This window comes from Colossoma macropomum, unplaced genomic scaffold (assembly GCF_904425465.1).
Source record: "Colossoma macropomum unplaced genomic scaffold, Colossoma_macropomum, whole genome shotgun sequence".
NCBI lineage: Eukaryota > Metazoa > Chordata > Actinopteri > Characiformes > Serrasalmidae > Colossoma > Colossoma macropomum.
Genome location: NW_023494805.1, coordinates 42642233 through 42659011, shown reverse-complemented (window position 1 = coordinate 42659011; position 16779 = coordinate 42642233). Strand labels below are relative to the sequence as shown.

At 40.8% G+C, this 16779-nt stretch overlaps 1 protein-coding gene across 1 annotated transcript; it reads right to left on the bottom strand.

Annotated features, from left to right (window-relative positions):
* Positions 1-308: 308 nt before the first annotated feature.
* LOC118826283 (complement C1q-like protein 3) lies at positions 309-7563 on the bottom strand. Its single transcript, XM_036597210.1, has 3 exons — positions 7309-7563; positions 3771-3905; positions 309-1186 (listed from the first exon to the last, which is right to left on the bottom strand). The coding sequence occupies exons 1-3, from the start codon at positions 7481-7483 to the stop codon at positions 909-911; spliced, it is 588 nt and encodes a 195-aa protein (XP_036453103.1). The 5' UTR covers positions 7484-7563; the 3' UTR covers positions 309-908.
* Between the last annotated feature and the right edge of the window lie 9216 nt (positions 7564-16779).

The window sequence follows — 16779 nt, the reverse complement described above, 5'->3', positions numbered from 1 at the left end:
AAGGGGAACGGTACTGAATATATTGATGTTGTGTTATGATTTATCAAAATAGATTCCTCAGGAGGTAAAACTGAATTCCCACTAGTTACTCACTAGAAAAACTACTACCTACTATATTTCAGCATAAAAATAATTCTTTGTGCATGGAAGGCTAATACCACACAACCAGGCCCTACTTTATTAGAGCCTGTTTGAATACGTATCAAGTTAGCAAGCAAAAAAATAATTACGTGAAGTGAAGGTACTTTGAGACCTGTGACCGAAATGTTTCTATCAAACGAACATTGTATTGATTCACAGGAGTCATGTTTTAATGAAGCAGTCCGTTTTATTATGTGTATAGTAGTCATGTTGTGTAAAATCAATCAGAAAAATACATATTTAGTGTTTAATATTTAATATTAGTTTGTTTAATCTTGTGTAAGTAAAAGTTAATTCCCTGAATCTCACACCACATGCAGGTTATCTAACATTACATTTACTGAAAGAGCAAAGCACATACAAGACTTTCTTTATCACGCTCCCTGGCCACTTTATCAGAAACGCCTCCACCTTGCTGGTACAGTTTGTGTAAGTAATGCTCTTCAGTGGTCTCTGACCACTCCTGGGCTGAGAATGGACCACCAGCCAAATAATATTTGAACAACAGCAGACCTGTGGTGAGAAACTGACCAATGATGCATGGGCGAAACAAACTGTACAGCGACAGATGGACTACAGTCTGTAACTGTACACCTACAGACTTTATTACCAGGTTCTGAGAAATACATTCCCTTTATGATTCAATTCTTTTTTTTTGCTTGTAAGCCCTGCCATATAACCCACACCCACAAATTAAGGCGTAATGTAAATGCTGTCATACGATGTAAATGCTGAATCTATGACGTTTCAGAATTTCAGGTTTACAATTAAAGAGAGAAAAGCAAAAATCCACTGAAACTTGTGTAGCCAGCTGGATCATCGTACACCCAGCTGTCCTCCCAGAGCTTGGTGTAGACCTGATCTTCCTTCTCCAGAGTCAGAACAATCCCATTGCTGGCGTTGGTGTTGAACACAACCTTCCAATGATACACAGAGCACTGCAGCTTATCATTTTTGTACAGGCTGACAGCCATTTTCCTGCCACCCTGACAGTGAGCGTAAAACCTGAAAAAGTAAACTCCTTTAATCGGAGCAGTGAAAATCCCTGAAAAAGACAGAGAGAGAGAGAGAGAGAGAGAGAGAGAGAGAGAGAGAGAGAGGAATCAGACCAGACGTTCAGAAAACAGGATAAAAACACTAAAGCTGCTTTTACACACATTTACACACAAATTCCACAGTAAATCTTCAAGAAAGGGTTAAAGGGGAATTCCATTAACGTTTCAAATCTCTGTTCGTGCTGCAGCACCTTGTTGATCTCAAACTCCCCATCAAATTCAGTGCACTGCTATTAGAAGTTCAGCAATGTGGATAAATACTGGTGAAAAAGCCCTTGGCGAACAGAGTGGCCATTGCTATACAGAGCACAGTTTAAAATGATCGCCCACATTACCAAAAGCTTCATAGCCTGATGGTTTAGCTGAGACGCTCATTTTAAATCTGGTAGACAGAACCCCTGTTGATTTTTAAAATTTTATTTAGCCTTTAATTTAACCAGGAAAGCCATGAAGAACATGTTCTTATTTACAATGGCAGCCTGGCGAGAGCCACAAGACACTTGTAAGAGAGAAAAGGGAAAGAAGATGTCACAAACACACAATACACACATGGTGTTATATGTAGCAGATTCTGGTTGCAGTAGCTCACATAAATAAGGCGGTGAAAGTCCAAGCAAAGTTTTATAGATGAGCATAAACCAGTGAATTTTACGTTGAGCAGTCAAAGACGGCCATTTAACCAATCAATAAAGAGCACAGTGATGTGTTTTGAAAGGGGTGTTTGTAGCTAACCATAAAGCAGAATGATAGAGAGGGTCAAGCTTTTGAAGCAAACTTTTGGATGCAAATCTATAATTGATGTCAACATAATCAAACCGTGGAACAAAGAGCTATTTCTATATATATATATAAAAAAAAAAGAGTTTTGCCTGGAAACTGGACAAAAGATAATGTACTGTCTAACCAGATTCCTAAGTACTTGTAAGTGATGTCCGGTTCCAAGACCATTCCCTCCCTAGTGGTGATCTCAAGAGAAGTAGTGGGTTCCGCACCCCTCCGACCGAACCACATAACTTTGGTCTTGGTGGGGTTCAATGAAAAATAGGTTATTGAAAGCCTGATGAATTTGGAGGAATCTCTCCTGGAGTAGTGTTACTACTGATGCAGGAGAAGGACCAGTGGCAAACAAGGCTTTGTCATCAGCATATAAGTAAATAAACGAATTACGAGCAGCATGAGGAATGTTGTTAATAAATAGAGTAGGACCTAATATTGAGCCCTGGGGAACTTTTAGTAACATGAAGAGGATGAGAAAGACAAGTATCCAATTTAACACACTGTACCCTATGAGAGAGGTAGAACCAAGCCAAAAAGTGATCCAAAACCCCAATACTGCTCAATCTGTTTAGTAAGATATTAACAGAATCAAACGCTTAAGCTAATCAATAAATATTGCTGCACCATGTTGCTTGGTATGTAGTGCACATATAATAATACTGCATCCCTGATAGGATACTGCTTACATCAAGGTGATGTGTTAGCTGCCTATTGATAAGTTTCTTTACATGATATGGCCAAAAATATGTGGACACCCCTCCTAATTACTGAGTTCAGGTGTTTTAGCTGCACCTATTGCTGACAGGTGTACACAGTTAAGCACAGTCTCCACAGACACACAATGGCAGTAGATGGTCATACTGATGAGCTCAGTCACTTTAAACATGCACTACCATTGGATGCCTTTACCTTTGCCACATGTAAGCGGTATTATTGTGAAATGGAAGTGTCTAGGAACAACAACAGCTCAGCCACGAAGCGGTAGATCATGCACACTCACAGAGTGGCTGTACTTAAAGCATGTAAAAATCATTTATGCTCTACTCTGCAGAGCTCCAAGCTCAGCACAAGAACTGTACGTCAGGAGCTTCATGAAATGGGTTTCCATGTCTGAGCAGCTGCACACAAGGCTAAGATCACTATGCGCAATGCCAAGCGTCGGCTGGAGGGGTGTAAAGCGCCGCCACTGGACTCTGGAGCAGTGGAAACGTGTTCTGTGAAGTGACGAATCAGCTTCTCTATCCGTCAGTCTGATGGATGAATCTGGGTTTGGCGAGGAATAATGGGCTGGGGCTGTTGTTCAGGGTTTAGGCAATTATATGTTTCCAGCTTTGTGTCAGCAGTTTGGGGAAGACCCTTTTCTGTTCCAGCATGACTGAGACCCTGTAAACAAAGCAGCTCCATAAAGACAGCGTTTGACGAGTTTGGTGTGGAGGAACTCCAATGGCCTGCACAGAGCCCTGACCTCAACCCCACTAAACACCTTCAGGATGAACTGGGATGACGATCCCAGTGTCTAAGCTCACTGATGAACATTTGACTGAATTCCCACAGACACTCTCCAACATCTTGTAGGAAGCTTCCCAGAAGACTGAAAGCTGTTAGAGCTGCAAAGGGGGACCAACTCCATATTAATGCAGATGGTTTTGGAATGGGGTGATGCTTATTGGTTAGCATTACTGCTGATAAGTGCTGAGTGATTAGCATTACTGCTACTGAGTGCTGATTGGTTGGTGAGCTGATCAGCTCATTGGTTGACTGATTGACCTTCCTGATACTAATTCCCGTTTACTGTACCTGTATTTGAGTCGTAGCCGTTTCCGTAGTTGCTGAAGACTTTTTTGTAGATCAGTGGTGACGGCACAGGGCTCATGGGTCCAGTGTGTCCCTCTCCAGAGGCCAACAGTGATGCAGAAAAGGCAACCTTTTTCTCTGGGAACATATACAAATATACATATAAATGTATGTTTTAGAGAGCCCTTTTGCTTTGAGGAGAAAATAAGCAGCATTATAAGGTTTCAATCAGAACTTCATTCATAATTAGGTTCATTTTCATTTCACCCATCGTCATCAGAACTGTTTAAAATGAACATGGATTTATGGTGGAATTAATAATATCCATAGCAATCCCCTGCATTGACCCTGAGACACCTTACATTTGAGTGTTATTTCCAAATATGACCAATTGGCATGACTTTTTTAATGAATGATGTTTAAACTGTCTAACATGCCACTGCTTTGTATCTCACTTTTTTACATAATTTGAAAACTTGAGTTACCTTTGCATACCTTAAATATACTGCAGTATATTCAGTATTCGGAGTTCTCACCCTCAACAAACGTGCAAAACATATCACTCCTGTCTTATACCGATTACGCTGACTTCCCATTATTTCATGTATTAAACACAAGATACTTCTCATTACTTTTAAGGCATTACATGGTCTGGCACCTCCATACTTAGCTCAGCTCCTTCGTCCTACATCCCTTTAAGTCAGTTCAGGTCTTCTGGCCCTGGGCTGTTGGTTGTCCCCTAGGTTAGATTGTCCTCTTGAGGTATTCGGTCCTTTAGTGCTGTGGCCCCTAAGCTCTGGAATTCCTTGCCCCAGCATATTTGTGACAGCTCATCCATTTCCTCTTTTAAATCTTAGCTCTTCACTCAGTACTGCTCCTCTGCTGTAAGCTCATAGCCCTCTCGTACGTTCTCTCATTTCTGTCCTGTTTATTTCTTTTCTTTGGTTTGTATTGTTTGTTTTTTACTGTCTTTATTTTGCTTTTTCTGTTTTTTATTGCACATTATTCAATATAGACAATCATACATTTAGATCTCACACAACTGGCCAACATACAGAGGATTTTAAGGAAGATTTTCTACATAAGGCCACAGGGGGGTCCACAGTTTCAGAATTTGTCTCTTTGGTAAAATAGGTCATAAGTCAGTTCTTCCAAGGGAAGCAGAGTGGGAGCTTGAGAAACCCACTGCTCAACAGACAGTGGAGAGGGGCCGGCCCATCGAATTAGGATACATTTTTTTTGCCAGAAACGAAAACATTAGAAACAAAAAACTGCCATCAGGATCAGAAATATGTTCTGCTCCTGTTCCCAAAAGATACAGGGATGGCAGGGGACGTCTGAAACCATGTTTGAAAGATATTTTCTGCCGTGATCTGCGTGCTGTCCCAGGAAATGCCAGTTTTTCACACTGCCAAAAGGCATGAAAGAACAACCCTTTCCAGTTTTACATTTAAAGCACAAATTAGATGTCTGGAAACATCTTTTGTAGGCGAACAGGTGTGAAGTATATATTTAAAGTTAAGTTCATGAACACTACATGAGGGACATCTGGAAAACAGGTTTTTTACAAATATTGAGCCAGTCCTCCTCTGAGATATGTTGGTCTAAGCCCTTTTCCCAAATCTCCCTCAGAACGTCTGACGAGGGTTTAATACTATTTAGCAAAATGTCATGAATTAGTGAAATCAACCCTCCTTAACTAGCAACACTTCAAGGTTGGTTCATTTCTCTCTGAATCTCCCATCCTCACTGTTGAGACGACCAGTTACTATAGTACTCCAGGTGGTTGTCAGGGTGTTGCTAGGTGATTGCTTTGGTGTTCCATGTGCTAGGGTGTGGTCACAGGATGATGTGTTTGGGGCTACTCTCTAAATATCCTCCGGCCGCCAAAAAGGTTAGACGGCAGACAGTAAAAAATGAAAATGAACTGTCTTAAAGAGTCTCTATTGATCCTGATTTCATTAGCTTGAAACCTGTAGACAGACTGGATTAGCTTACAGCGAAAAAGAGGCAAAACCCCTTGCAGTTCTTTGTGGGGGTCCACTACTCCCATTCACCTAACTTCTCTCAGGGGTTGAGTAGGGGTGGGTGACTATAAGGTGATGTGGATGGACTGGGGTGATGCACGTTAAATATACCACCTCAAGCTCCTTAAAGAAGTAGAATGCGGATGTACCTGTTTCTTTGTGTGCTCAAAATCCTCCAATCCTGCTCTGGTACCCTTTGAAAAGCAACTCTCACCAAGCCAGAGAGCAGATATTATAGACCTCCAACAGAATTTCCTGACCTGTTCTCCCCATCCAACTAAAGTGACCTCATAGATACCACATTAAGAGACCCCTGGAATGGTTGCATGCAGCTACCCAAACACAAGAATAAAGTAGTCTAAGGTGAATTACGTAAAATTCTGGAGTGTAATCAAGAAATCACACAGTTACTCAAGCAGCCCCATCAAGCTTGTCCCAAAGCCAGATGCTTACGTTGGGTTCTGTGTTAAATATCATAAAGTCAACCTGGTGTCAAAGTTTGATTCCTGACCTTTTCCTTGAATCAGTGAACCTCTGGATCGGCTGTTCTCTTCTCGTCTTTACACGACCCTGTATTTGACCAAGGGCTAATGGCAGATACTGTTGTTGCCAACCTGTTTGGATTATACTGATTTGTCACCCTTCTGTTCAGGCTCTTTGGAGTGTTGGCCATGTTCCAAGGACAGAACAGATCTTGTGATCCCATTCTGCTTGTGCCACTGTGTACTGTGCAGTGGTCACCAACCCTGGAGATCTTCTTTCCAGTGGAGTCTAGTTCCAACCACAGTCTGCCTCACCTACTCCAGCTAATTAACTTCTACAGAAGTTCTTGATTGGCTGGATCACATGCAATAGTGTTAAGTGGGGGGGCAGCATGTTAGATGCAGGTTGGGACTAAAAACTGCAGGAAAATGACCACTGATGTCTAGCAATGACAGTCTGTGCCATATGATGCAACTGGACGAGTGGAGGTACCAGGTATCATGTAGGGCACAGGCGGATAAGAAACAAATTCCAAGGATTTAAGCAGAAATCTTCAGATCAAAATGTCTGTAACATAATGAAAAACATACACCGATACACTCAGTGTTACTGCTGTGCTGAGAATGATTCTCCACCCAAATAGTACCTGCTCTGTGAGGGTCCATGGGGTCCTGACCACTGAAGAACAGGGTAACAAAGTATCAGAGAAACAGATGGACTACAGTCTGTAACTGTAGAACTACAAAGTGCTCCTATATAGTAAGTGGAGCTGATAAAATGGACAGTGAGTGTAGAAACAAGGAGGTGGTCAGAATGTTGTCTAACTGGTGTACAATCATATGTGTTTCAATAGACCAGCTCCCAGTTGTAATTACCAATGTCAGTATCTACATTTAATCCCATGTTAAGAGGTTAAGCTGAAATATTTGACACTTCATTTATGTCCTCAGTGAAAACTAACAAACACCTTAGTAGTGGCTTTTGCTTCTTTCACACCCTACATTTCCACCACCAAATCCCTGAAAGCCTACCTGCTTTCTCTCTCCTGAGCTCCTGTATTTCGTTCTCCATGGCTTTTAGCTTTTCCTCCATGTTCCTGAGTTTCACCAGCTCCCCAAGAATGTCTATAGTTGGTGTCATGAGGTCCTGAGCCTGTGTGCTCCATGCAGAGATCCACAATGAGACAAAATACAGAACCAACCTCATGATTAGAATTCTGCTGGTACGATTACCACACCAAGACTGACTTCTTTCTGTTGGTCTGATGAACAGGAGGGTCCTTTTAACTGACCAGAAGACCTTAAACTGCACATGCTCAGTTTGGATGTTTGTGAGAGGCAAAGGTCAGGGGAGTGGACAAGTGACTGGAGGCTAGTTATATCAGAAGCATTTAATCTAAATCGAAAAGGGTTGCATGACACAAGCTACTTTTTATGCTGAGCTTAGTAGTTACTAAATATGTATCTCTCCCACGAATTGGTGGTGCAACTGAATTTTAGCCCTTACCTTGCACATTGTGACGTCCTCGTCAACTCGTGAAGTTGGAAATTTGATTGTGAATGGGCTATGACAACCAGCGACCAGGTCGAGTGTCCATGTTGTCATTTAAGAACAAGAAAGTTCATCCCCAGTGGTCAGAGGAGCATCAGCACAAGATTGTTGAGAAGTGGGTTGAATCCAAGGGTGGTTGGCCATGTTACCTTTCGTGTTAAATCAACCTTGAATCCAGGTTCCTTCTGCATCATTCTGAAGGAAGGACCAAATTTGAGATAAGCAGCACGAGTCCAAGAGTCATTGTGCTCGATGTGTGCAGGGATGGGGCGGTAGCTAAGTAGCGCGCTACTTTGTGTAGCTAACTACAAATTTTTGTAGCTGTAGCCGCTACAGTTTCGTGAAATGTAGCTAATAGCTGTAGACGCACTTTGCTCTGCTTTAAGCTTTAGGTCAACTGTAGCCGCTTTTCTCACATCTCCGGCAGGAAACTTTTCCGCGAGCTTCTTGTAAAATGTCTCTGTTCGACTTTTTACGAGGCTGAAGTCGCTTCTCATTCTCCTGCTTCTCCATTCTGCTGCGCCATTTAAGGTGGAACGGGACAATTCAACAAGAAGCTGGAGAATGAGAAATCGACTTCGGCTTCGCCAGTTGTTGCAGATTAAATGTATCAGGAAACCAGCTGAGTGACTATAAATGCAAATAAGTCCAATCATCTCCAAACTATCGATGTTCGTCTTAAATCTCTCTCTTTGCCGTTTCGTTATCTGCGTTGCTATGGTGACCAGCAGTCTGCGTGTCAGTCTTCAGCGTTAAAGTTGGTGAATTAGCAGTTCTGCGTTAACTCCAGTGTTTAAGACCATTAATTGTGAAAACTGAGGAGGATTATTATGTTATTTTTTATTTATTATGTTTATCTAGTTCTGCTGTGGAGCCGCAGCAGCTCTGCAGCAGTGGAGAGATTATTCAGGCCTGATTCTCACCCCAAACAGAGTCAGGGTCACTGATGAGGATTTTGAGGCTGAAGTGTTGCTGAAGTTTAAAGGACTCTGAATGTCGTGTCTGTAAATATCGTGCTGAAATGTTTAAATTGGAGCAGTTTTATTTTGCTAGTGTAAAACACCATGGCCAATTATAAAGAGAGCTACCACAAGTTATGGCACCTGTCTAAAACAAAGAAGCACAAAAAATGACCAAGAAAGAAATCCTCAAAAAAGCGCTACTGCTCTTTCCAAGGAGAATGGTTTCAAAATGAAGAATTCAAGGCTTGAGATCCAAACGATTCAACATATGCAGAATGCAGAGGTGTCATTTCTCATTTATCACCAAACATGATGGCATTTCTTCAATCAGAGCTTATCAAACTTCAGATCAACTAAATGGAAGTTTTCCATGAACCAGTCAGCGTCTGCTGAACTTCTTACTCAAGAAAAACACTTTTCAATTGATCAAATGATAAAGCAACAAATTCACTGAAAACCTGCAGCAGTGTGAAACTGTTATTTTGAATGTTTTGAGTGTGTTGGGGCTTAGGGATGTCCAGTTTTGGCTTGTTGAAAAAGTGGCAACCCTAATTCTGGGCTAATTCCAGTCTGCTACAGCGCCACCCTGAGGCAGAGCAGTGCTGCAGCTCGAATTAGTTAAGAAGACCAAACACAGAAGCTGATTATGGGTGAAGCAGATAAACAATGAGATTGGAAACAATAGACAGCATGATGTCATAACGTTTATTTTCAGGGACCCCCCCAGAATTTTGCTTTTGAGACATTCAGAAGGGTCTAAGAGGTTAATTAGAAGGACTCAGACCCCCAGACCCCCTGTATTCTGCACCTGCACAGTCAGATCTCAGCCTATTTGAGCATCTTTGGGTTGAAGTGGAAAAAGCTGCCCACAGTGAAATGCATGGTTTAACAACATGCCCAAGTGTATTGAACTGAGAAATTTCATTGTTTTTTGAAAAATAATGTTGTTGTAATACATGCAGAATGTGGTTTGACATCGTCTTGCTGAAATAATCAAGGCTTTCCCTGAAAAAGACGTCGTCTGGATGGCAGCATATGTTGCCAAAACGTGTATATCATTCAATATTAATGGTGCCTTCATAGATGTGCACGTCACCCATGCCATGTGCACTAATGCCCCCCTATACCATCATGAATACTGGCTTCTGAACTGTGCACTGATAACAAGCTGAGTGGTCTTTAGGCCGGAGGACACAGTGTCCATGTTTTCCAAAAAGAATTTCAAATGTTGATTCATCGGACCACAGGACACTTTTCCATTTCCCTTCAGTCCATTTCAAATGAGCTCAGGCCCAGAGAAGGTGGCAGCATTTCTGGATCCTGTTTAAATTTGGTTTCGTTTTTGCATTTTAGAGTTTTAACTTGCATTTGTGGATGCAGTGATGAACTGTTTTTACAGACAGTGGTTTTCACAAGTGTTTCTGAGCCCATGCAGTGATTTCCACTATAGAATCATCAGACTGAAGGTTAAATGCATGTAAATAAACAGTACATATATTGTATTTGAACACTGCTGTTAATTTACAGAAATAGAAGTAAATTTCCAAAAACAAATGATCAAGTTTATTTCACAGATGTTTGTGTTGATTTTAATGGCTGTTAATGTTATTATGATGGTAAAACTTGGTATGTCAGAATAACTAGTTAAACTAGAGAAACTGTTGAATTACAGTAAAAAGGCAACATTTCTAAGAAATGAAATTCTTAGAAATTTAATTTTACACACATCGACCAATAAGAAAACATACTTTTACTGTTGATTAACGAGTTTTGTCTGCCACCCTTGCTGCCTAACCTTTTACTGTTTTTGTAGTTTTTTTCAGTTTACATTAATATATAAAAACAGAAGTGTCTGTGTACGTGCTGCGTTCAGTGGACCTTTTAACTGAATCTGGCCTTGTCCTGTTTTTGTTTGCCTCTGTGTTTATTCAATACGATGAACTTCTGTGACTTGTTAGCCAGAGATGTTCCCGTTTGATGGTGCAACACTGCTGACTGGAAATCAAGGTCAAACTCTGTATTTTATCACTCATTCTGCTTCCAGTCAGGCTTAGGTGCAGGTAGGTTTGCTTGATAAATATGATGGGATGCTGTTGCTCAATCATGTGAAATATTATAATTAATGTCTCAGTTGCTCGTCTCAGATCGTTTCCTCAGGTTTTGCTCTGGTTGTCAGCAGTGACTGTGAGATGCCACCGTTCAAGCACAGCGTCTCACTTCTTAGTTCCTGATTTCGGTAGCCGGCGATCAGACGCCTGGACACAAGGCCTGCCCGGCAGAGATGGGAAAGACGGAAAGGACGGGCCCGTTGGGTCTGTGCTGTCGCCTCACAGCAAGAAGGGCTTGGGTTTGATTCCCGGCCGGGTGACCAGGGTCCTTTCTGTGTGGAGTTTGCCTGTTCTCCCTGTGTCTGAGTGGGTTTCCTCCAGGTACTTCACAGATGTGCATGTCACCCATACCATGTGCACTAATGCCCCCTATACCATCATGAATACTGGCTTCTGAACTGTGCACTGATAACAAGCTGAGTGGTCTTTAGCCCGGAGGACACAGTGTCCATGATTTCCAAAAAGAATTTCAAATGTTGATTTATTAGACCACAGGACACTTTTCCATTTCCCTTCGGTCCATTTCAAATGAGCTCGGGCCCAGAGAAGGTGGCAGCATTTCTGGATCCTGTTTAAATTTGGTTTCATTTTTGCATTTTAGAGTTTTAACTTGCATTTGTGGATGCAGTGATGAACTGTGTTCACAGACAGTGGTTTTCAGAAGTGTTTCTGAGCCCATGCAGTGATTTCCACTACAGAATCATGTCTGTTTTTAATGCAGTGCTGTCTGAGGGCCCAAAGATCACGGCCAGCAAATACTGGTTTTTGGCCTCGTCCCTTACATACAGAGATTTCTCCAGATTCCCTGAGTCTTTTAATGTTATTATATACCATAGATGATGAAAAGCTAAAGTTCTTTGCTATTTTATGTTGAGAAACGTTATTCTTGAATTGTTGCTCTATTTGATGGTGCAGTCTTTCACAGAGTGGTGAACCCCTCCTCATCTTTACTTCTGAAAGACTCCGCCTCTCTGAGATGCTCTTTTATATCCAAGCATGTTACTGACCTGTTGTCAATCAACCACCAGGTGTTTTTTAGCATAACACAACATTACCAGCCCTTTTTTGCCCCCGTCCCAAATTTTTTGGAACGTGTTGTTGGCATCAAATTCAAAATGTGCAAATATTTTTCAAAAAACAATAAAATTTCTCAGTTTCAACATTTGATTTGTTGTCTTTGTACTATTTTCAATGAAATATAGGGTTTTAATGATTTGCACATCATTGAATTTAGTTTTTATTTACATTTTGCACAGCATCCCAACTTCTTTGGAAATGGGGTTGTAATAACTGAACAACAGTGGTCCTGTTGTCACAAACTGACCAATGATAAATGGGGCAGTGGGGGGAGGATACACTGCACAGCTACTGTACACCTATACTGAAAAAAGCTGATGAAAAGATTCACATGTGCATCAGTGCCACACAAATGGATTAAGTACTTATCCAGAGTAATTGTGTTGATGTAACATGTTTCATTCATGTTGACCTGATGTACACATCTGAATGACGCAAATTTAAAGCAACCTTTTAAGCAACTTTTTTCTGTGTACCATGAGGGGTAACAAGTGTTCAGACACTTTTGTTTTTGTTTTTTATCAACCTGCCAGTGCATATATCCACTTCACATTTACACACATTGTGTCTTTTAACTCTGTGCTGATAAATATGAACTAAAAAGTATGTATTTATAAGCATAAACAAATATAGATTTAAAACAGTATTTAGACAGCACATATTAATAACATTAAAACTCGGTTACAGCTTTGAGACGTCTACAGTAAGAAGTAATAAGGTGTTTGCAGTGCGGTGGTTGAGTTTTGGTCCGTTCTTCTCAGCAAACCATCTTCAGTTCCTCATGGTTACAAGGGTCCACATCACCCCATTCATGCTTCCTCGCATGGCATGTGATGCTCTAGTTCTGTTTGCATAGCAGTAGCTCTGAATCATGATACTCCCACCTTCATGCTTCGCTGTGGATGTTCTCAGGAATGCAGTTCAGGGCTTGCAGGTCATCCTGTGAGTGACTGCTGGATTATCTTTTACGTTCTTTATCATTCGTTTGACAGAAATCCTGCACGGTGCACCTGTCCATGAACTTCCATGAACTTTCCACTTGCCTATTATTGAACCAGTTGTACAGAAAGGGATGTTTAAGTTCTTGGCTTAATGGGCTCTGTAGCTTTTTCCATTGGAATGTTATTTAAAAATGTTCTCCCTGAGAACTTGACGAAGCTCTTCCACCTTCACCATGATTGCTACCTGTTACGTGAAATCTTCTCTAACAACTGCAACACCTTTTATAATGTCAAAACATGCATGAGAACATTTTTATTTTTGCAGCATTAATATGCAGAACTTGATTTATCTTTAACTTTTACATTGTATATATATTATAGTATACATATATTACATATACATGTATATTTAATGTAGTGTCTGAATGTTTTTTCCCCTGTCAACTTTGTTTTTTTAAACCTGTCTTTGCTTATGCTTATGAATACAACCATTATTGGATGTCAAAAGACATCATGTCTGTAAATTTGAAGTGGATAGACGCACAGGAGACAGGTGAAGTACGCTGTTCAAAAAAAGTCATTTTAAAGCACCGTAAAATGTAATGGTCAGTACCTGATTTTGGGAGGGAAAAGGTTAAATGCATGTAAATAAACAGTACATATACTGTATTTGAACACTGCTGTTAATTTACAGAAATAGAAGTAAATTTCCAAAAACAAATGATCAAGTTTATTTCACAGATGTTTGTGTTGATTTTAATGGCTGTTAATGCTATTATGATGGTAAAACTTGGTATGTCAGAATAACTAGTTAAACTAGAGAAACTGTTGAATTACAGTAAAAAGGCAACATTTCTAAGAAATACAATTCTTAGAAATTTAATTTTACACACATCGACCAATAAGAAAACATACTTTTACTGTTGATTAACGAGTTTTGTCTGCCACCCTTGCTGCCTAACTTTTTACTGTTTTTGTAGTTTTTTTCAGTTTACATTAATATATAAAAACAGAAGTGTCTGTGTACGTGCTGCGTTCAGTGGACCTTTTAACTGAATCTGGCCTTGTCCTGTTTTTGTTTGCCTCTGTGTTTATTCAATACGATGAACTTCTGTGACTTGTTAGCCAGAGATGTTCCCGTTTGATGGTGCAACACTGCTGACTGGAAATCAAGGTCAAACTCTGTATTTTATCACTCATTCTGCTTCCAGTCAGGCTTAGGTGCAGGTAGGTTTGCTTGATAAATATGATGGGATGCTGTTGCTCAATCATGTGAAATATTATAATTAATGTCTCAGTTGCTCGTCTCAGATCGTTTCCTCAGGTTTTGCTCTGGTTGTCAGCAGTGACTGTGAGATGCCACCGTTCAAGCACAGCGTCTTACTTCTTAGTTCCTGATTTCGGTAGCCGGCGATCAGATGACTGGACACAAGGCCTGCCCGGCAGAGATGGGAAAGACGGAAAGGACGGGCCTATTGGGCCTGTTTTGTTTGACTTCCTGCTTCCTTGTTGTTCAGACACTTCTCTGCCTAACTCTGCTCTCTTATATTTCCTCTCTCTCTCTCTCTCTCTCTCTCTCTATATATATATATATATATATATATATATATAGAGAGAGAGAGAGAGAGAGAGAGAAAACCTACTTTACTTTTAATGTAAGTCAATGGAACCAGAGTATTTTCCAAGTCATTTTGGTCCATTCTTCATGAAATTTACAAGGAAACAGGCATTTTCACATTGTCAAAAACTGAAAAATGCAAAAAAAGGAGATACAAGGTTTTGTCCCGACAGCAGCGATATATATATGTACATACATACATCATCTAAACCGCTTATCCTTCTGGGTCGCGGTGGGGTGCTGGAGCCTATCCCAGCTGTCATTGGGCGGAAGGCAGGATACACCCTGGACAGGTCGCCAGTCCATCGCAGGGCAGACAGACAGGCATACACAGTCACACAAACTCACACCTAGGGGCAATTCAGCATGTCCAATCAGCCTGACTGCATGTTTTTGGACTGTGGGAGGAAACCGGAGTACCCGGAGGAAACCCACGCAGACACGGGGAGAACAGGCAAACTCCACACAGAAATGACCCTGGTCACCCGGCCGGGAATCAAACCCAGGCCCTTCTTGCTGTGAGATTCTTGCATTCCTGCTGCCCTCTATAAATATATAAAGGTCAAGAGCACTATCCTATGAAGCCAAAAGTGGATGGTGTATCGCAGTTTGTGTTGCGCTGGTACGAGTGGATCAGACACAGCAGTGCTGCTGGAGTTTTAAACACTGTGTCCACTCACTGTCCACTCTATTAGACACTCCTACCTTGTCAGTCCACCTTGTAGATGTAAAGTTAGAGACGATAGCTCATCTGCTGCTGCACAGTTAGTGTTGGTCATCCTCTAGTCCTTCATCAGTGGTCACAGGACGCTGTTGGCTGGACGTTTTGGGTTGATGGACTATTCTCAGTCCAGCAGTGACACTGAGGTGTTTAAAAACTCCAGCAGCACTGCTGTGTCTGATCCACTCAGACCAGCGCAACACACACTAACACACCACCACCACGTCAGTGTTACTGCAGTGTTGAGAATGATCCATCCTTCCACTGTGAGAAGACGACTCAGCGCTGTGGGTCTGAAAGGATGTGTGGCTGTCAAGAAGAACCTCACTGAGAAAAGGAGACGGACACATCAAACAAAGAAGCTGAATGATGGACTGACCACCCCAGAGTCCAGACCTCAACACCATTAAATGTGTTTGATTACTTCAGAAAATCATCAACCAGCTTCTAAGACTGAACTTTGGAGGTGTGTCTGCAGATTCTTTGAGGAGCTGAAAGTGAGTCTCCTGAGAAGAATGGAAGCTGGAATTAAGGGAAAGGGTGACTCACTGACTCTCACAGCTGAGAGTAGATTTAGCCGTATTATTTTTATTATTTTTATCTTTAGTTTGTGTGATGCTGCAAAATGAATATTTGTACTTACTGGCTGTTTTGACTGAAAATAAACAAATGAAGGGGGACTCTAACTTTTGCACAGTACTGTATATACAGTACATATGTTTATTATGTTATTATGATTTGTCAAAATCAGTTTCTCGGAAGGTATAAATTCATTTTCAGATATTTAAAACTGAATTTCTACTTAAAACTCAATAATAAATGAACACATACTGTGTTCCATGGTGCATGACGGCTGCTGCCATCCAACTACGCCCTACTATATTTCAATATAAAAGTCACTCATGGTGCACTGAGCCTACTGCCATCCAGATAGGCCCTACCATATTTCAATATAAAAGTCATTCATGGTGCATGAAGGCTACTGCCATCCAACTACGCCCTACCATATTCCAATATAAAAGTCATTTATGGTGCATGAAATTTTTTTTCTGAATTTATACAAACACTTTCATTTTATAGTAAATTAGTTTTGTCTAGTTTATGTTTATGAACAGAGACCTACAGATGCAGTTTAGTAAAGGAAACTCATTTGTGAATCTGAGTTTAAAGTTTTTATTAAAATAAATCTTAAACTGAAACTTTGCTTGTTTGTAAAAAGTGATTTCAGAGCCACTCAGTTCTACCTGATGGAAACTGTTCGCCTTCAGTGTTTTGTGCTTATGATAATTTTAATAGACATCAGCGTCACTAATTAATGACTCTATTAAAAGACTGGTTTACCAAGAGCGACACTGGAGTATTTTCACCTAAAATGAGTTAATGAAGCGAGTCTTGTTATAAAAATGATAACAGGACATCAGAGCCATAATTAATCTTTTAGTACTTTTACTTTCATACTTAAGTACATTTGAAGGTGAATACTTTTGTACTTTTACTCAAGTGGAGGTCTAAAGGGAGGAACTT

Coding starts and splice junctions, on each gene's coding strand:
- LOC118826283 (XM_036597210.1), bottom strand. CDS start 7,483: ATGAGGTTGGTTCTGTATTTTGTCTCATTGTGGATCTCTGCATGGAGC. Junction 3,906..7,308: donor GCTCAGGAGAGAGAAAGCAG/GTAGGCTTTCAG, acceptor ATATGTTCCCAG/AGAAAAAGGTTGCCTTTTCT. Junction 1,187..3,770: donor CGGCTACGACTCAAATACAG/GTACAGTAAACG, acceptor TGTCTTTTTCAG/GGATTTTCACTGCTCCGATT.